The sequence below is a fragment of the Camelina sativa genome, chromosome 13 (genome assembly GCF_000633955.1).
Source record: "Camelina sativa cultivar DH55 chromosome 13, Cs, whole genome shotgun sequence".
In the NCBI taxonomy this organism is placed as follows: Eukaryota; Viridiplantae; Streptophyta; class Magnoliopsida; order Brassicales; family Brassicaceae; genus Camelina; species Camelina sativa.
Genome location: NC_025697.1, coordinates 19,251,144 through 19,256,040, shown reverse-complemented (window position 1 = coordinate 19,256,040; position 4,897 = coordinate 19,251,144). Strand labels below are relative to the sequence as shown.

The window sequence follows — 4,897 nt, the reverse complement described above, 5'->3', positions numbered from 1 at the left end:
CTGCCACAGACCAGCTCATCACCAGCACCGCCACTCTCCTAAGCGCCGCCCTCCCTAGCGCCGCTCCCCCTAACGCCGCTCTCCCTAACGCCGTTCTTCCCAACGCCGCTCTCCCTAACGCATTGCCCTTACAAAGGAGTGGGATCGATAACCTGATGCAAGTAATTCTCGACCGACTTGACGGAACAAACGAGCGACTCGAGGCGATCTCAGCTGCACAGGAGACCTCCCAGAACCAGATCAGCAGGCTCCAGCGAGCGCCGGAACGAGAGCAACCTTGCCGAGCAGAACGAGAATCCTCCCCCGCCGCAGCTATTGGTGGAAGATCGATACGACAGCCACAGAAGCCGCCCGACATCCATAATCATAGGATCCGTCGATCAACGCAGAGAGGAGCCAACTGATTAGCAGCAAGATAGCCAGGGCCGACGGAGCGGAAGTCCGCCGACTTTGACACTGCCAAGCCGGCGGTCTGATGGAGATGTCAAAGACGAGACCATACGAAGTCTAGAGACGATGTTGCTCGAGGAAGCACAGTGCTCGCCATTTACGGCAAGGATCTCACGCGTTTGCATCGGCTATGTGAACAAGTTCAAATTTACCCCTGTATAATGGATTGGATGATCCAAAACCGTTTCTAACTTCAGTGAGTGTCGCAATCAGCCGAGCTCACTTCATTGAAGAAGAATACGAAGCTGGCTGCTGCCAGTTGTTCGTCGAGAATCTAGCCCATGAAGCTCTAGGGTGGTTCTCCCGACTTCCGCCGAACTCGATTGGGAGCTATCACGAGCTGACCACCGCCTTTCTCCAGCACCACTCCACGTTCATGATTCGAGGTGCCTCGAATGCTGATCTCTGGAACTTGTTCTAGCAGAACGATGAATCACTCCGGGATTTCATGGAGAGATTTAAAAGAATCGTTTCGAAACTCTCCATTGCCGACGACACAGCGATATCAGCTCTCCGTAATGCTCTTGTTCACGGTTCCCGATTCAGAGAGGACATCATCATCCACAAGCCTCTAACTTTGGATGACGCACTGCACCGTGCTAACAGATACATCGAGCTCGACAAAGAGAGAGCATCAAGAACAAACCGTGCAGAACCACCGACCTCCAAGTCGACCAAAGGAAAAGAGAAGGTACAAGATGAGCATCACGAACCTCGTCAACACTTCGACAAGGAGTACGCCGAAAAGTTGGACAAAGGAAAGAAAGTTCAAACGTTTGCAGTTAGTAATCAAGCTCCCCAAGCATCTTCGTCAAAGCCTTGGAACAACAAGTGGGTCTGAGACCCATCGGTAAAGGTGGTAACAAATATTGTGATTACCACAAGCGAGCGGGGCACTCAACAGAAGAGTGCCGCACCCTCCAACAAATCTTGCTTGACAAATTCAAAGAGGGCCAGATTGATGTCGATCTCGAGCGACGAAAATCGCAGCCCACAGGGACAATCACTTCTTTAACTCTGAGAACGAAAACCCAAGCAGGCAATACGACACAGCTCCAACGCCACAACAGGGAACCGAAACCCTGTCGCCACCTCCGGCCCCAACCCTCAAAAGAAACCCCGAGCCGGCTGAAGATACTAATGCTCCAGCCCCGCGTCGAAGAATCAATATGATTATGGGCGGTCTGACGACCTGCCACGATTCAGTCCGATCAATCAAAGCTTACCAGCGAGGATTGGAGGTAAAGAGGGAGTGGATAGCTCAAAGTACGCCACCTACGACAAACTCTGAGCCGATCGTATTTACCAAAGCCGACGCAGCAGGTCTAACTGGCCCGCACAACGACCCGCTGGTGGTCGAGCTAGAAATTGGTGAAAGCATGGTCACCAAAATCTTGATCGACACAGGCAGCTCAGTCAATGTTATCTTTAAGGATGTACTCATTCAAATGGAGGTCGATCTACGGACGGCCGAGCATGACGTACAACCTCTCACCGGGTGCGACGGTGATACTGTGATGACAGTAGGCACGATCATGTTGCCAGTCTACGTGGGCGAAAAAATGCATTGTATCAACTTTGCCATCATCGACAAGCCTATTGTCTACAACGTTATCCTCGGCACGTCTTGGTTGCATAAGATGAAAGCAGTAGCATCGACCTACCATCAATGTGTAAAATTCCCGACCTCGAGAGGAATATTCACACTACGAGGAGACCCGCTAGTAGCAAGAACCTGTTTCATTATCAAGCGGCAGCAACGCAGCTCTCGGACGTTCGCCATTTCAGACCCCGCCGAGCAAAGGGACGGTCGTGTTCGCCCGGACACAGAATCTGTCATCCAAGTAAACATCGATCCTTCCGACGTAACTTGCTGAGTGGGGATCGGCGCCGACCTGCCACAATTTATCAAGGAAGAGCTTGTGCAGTTCCTATGCCAAAACGCCGCGACATTTGCATGGAACATGAACAACATGACTGGGATTGACCCAAGCATAACCTGCCACGAGCTCAACGTCGACCCAACGTTCAAGCCAATTAAGCAAAAGCGACGAAAGCTCGGCCCAGAGCGCACTGCTGCCATCAACGAAGAAGTCAAGAAGTTGCTTGATCGATTACAGAGGTCAAGTACCCCGACTGGATAAGTAACCCAGTGGTAGTCAAGAAAAAGAACGGCAAGTGGCGGGTATGCATCGATTTTACTGATCTCAACAAGGCATGCCCAAAGGATAGCTTTCTCTTACCGCGAATTGACCAACTAGGTTAGGCCACCGCGGGGAACGAACTTTTGTCGTTCATGGACGCATATTCAAGATACAACCAGATTATGATGCACAAAAACGATCAAGAAAAAACAGCTTTCATCATAGATCAAGGAACTTACTGCTACAAGGTTATGCCGTTTGGCTTGAAAAACGCTGGTGCGACCTACCAGCGCCTTGTTAACCGTATGTTTGCCGAACAGCTCGGACAGACCATGGAAGTTTACATTGATGACATGCTGGTCAAGTCAACCCGCATCGCGGATCATGTCTCCCATCTCGCAAAGTGTTTCGAAGTACTCAATAGATACAACATGAAACTAAATCCGGCGAATTGTTCGTTCGGCGTAACATCAGTAGAGTTCCTGGGATACCTCGTCACCAAGAGGGGTATCAAAGCGAACCCGAAAAAAATCTCGGCGCTTGCCAACTTGTCGTCCCCACGAAATACTTGAGAAGTTCAACGCCTCACCGGGCGAATAGCTGCTCTCAATCGATTTCTTTCGCGTTCCACTGATAAGTGTCACCAGCTGCTTCGCCGCAACAAGAAGTTTGAGTGGGACGACAAGTGTGAGTCCGCCTTCATGGAACTCAAGAACTACCTAGCCACTCCCCCCCCCGTCCTTGCAAAGCCCGATCAGGGAGAGACGCTTTACCTATACATCGCTGTGTCCTCATCCAAGAAGATAGGGAAGAACAACATCCAATCTTTTACGTCAGTAAAAGTCTAGATGGAGCCCGAGCTCCGCTATCCCACGTTAGAAAAGCTCGCCTACGCCTTGGTCATCTCAGCTAGGAAGCTGCATCCATATTTTCAATCTCACACAATGGAAGTTTTGACTAATCAACCACTGCGCACCATTTTGCACAACCCAAGCCAGTCAGGTTGCCTCGCGAAGTGGGCAGTAGAATTAAGCGAATACGACATTGAGTATAAGAATCACACTTGTGCGAAGTCCTAGGTACTTGCTAACTTCCTAGTCGAGCTCTCTCCCGAGCTAGAATCCGGCGCCCCAAAAGAGGAGAAGTGGACGTTGCACGTTGACGGCGCGTCCTCCCGACACGGCTCTGGGATCGGCATACACCTTGTCTCACCGACGGGCGAAGTGCTCAAGCAATCATTCCGGCTCGCCTTTCCTGCCTCAAACAACGAGGCCGAGTACAAAGCCTTGATCGCAGGAATGCGACTGGCAGGACGAATTGGGGTAAAAAAGACACAAGTCTTCTGCGACTCACAGCTGGTGACCCACCAGTTCAGTGGCGATTATGAAGCTAGGAATGAACGAATGGACGCTTACCTCAAAGTTGTTCAAGATCTTTCTAGCTTATTCGAGTCGTTCGAGTTAACCAAAATCCCCCGCAGCGACAATGCACCGGCCGATGCCCTAGCCGTCCTCGCGTCAACATCTGACCCCGACCTTCGTCGAGTTATCCCTGTTGAAAGCATAGATCAACCAAGCATTAATCTCCTTGCGAACGCCGAGCCCAATGATCAAGATTCAAAAAAGAAAAAGATCATGCAAGATAAGACTTGCAATAATCAAGTCTCAAAAAGACAAAGAACAGATGACAGCACCCCCGTGCTCACACTGCTCGTCGTCGAACCATCGGCTAGTTCACTCCCAACATCTGTTGAGAGCTCAGCCGAGCTAGAGTCCGCCGAGCACGTATCTGTCGAACAAGGACAAGCGTCATCATCCCAAGAACAAGTGTCACCTCCTCAAGGACTAGACTCATTCTCCCTAGACCAAACGTCACCTCTTCAAGGGCTAGAATCACTCTCCCAGGAACAAGTGTCCCCTCATCAAGGAAAAGCATCATCGTCGCAAGCACAGACTAGCCCCGAACACCACGATCGGCCATACGATTGGCAGGATGAAATCTGTGGTTACATCGCAGATGGCATTGCCCCATCCGACAAGTGAGAAGCTCGGCGCCTCTGAACTCGCTGCGTGCACTATACACTATACCGCGGAGAAGTGTTTTGCTGGAACGCATCTGGCGCACTTTTGGCTTGCGTCGGTCCCAAGGAAATCGATAACGTGATGAGAGAGGTTCACGAAGGCGCCGACAGAAATTACCCAGGCGGCCGCGCGCTTGCACTGCACATTCGCACCAACGTACACTATTGGCGACGATGAACGAGGACTGCGAGAAGTTTGTTGCCAAATGCGAGAAATGTCAGC

General features: G+C 51.0%; 1 protein-coding gene across 1 annotated transcript; it reads left to right on the top strand.

Annotated features, from left to right (window-relative positions):
• LOC104738380 lies at window positions 899-2,327 on the top strand. Its single transcript, XM_010458564.1, has 2 exons — window positions 899-1,281; window positions 1,490-2,327. Exons 1-2 carry the CDS (start codon window positions 899-901, stop codon window positions 2,325-2,327), a joined length of 1,221 nt encoding a protein of 406 aa, XP_010456866.1.

Bases quoted from the DNA above. Each gene is read 5' to 3' on its own strand.
- LOC104738380 (XM_010458564.1), top strand. From the start codon at position 899: ATGGAGAGATTTAAAAGAATCGTTTCGAAACTCTCCATTGCCGACGAC. The intron at 1,282-1,489 runs GTGGGTCTGAGA...AAACCCAAGCAG, and splicing joins TCAAAGCCTTGGAACAACAA to GCAATACGACACAGCTCCAA.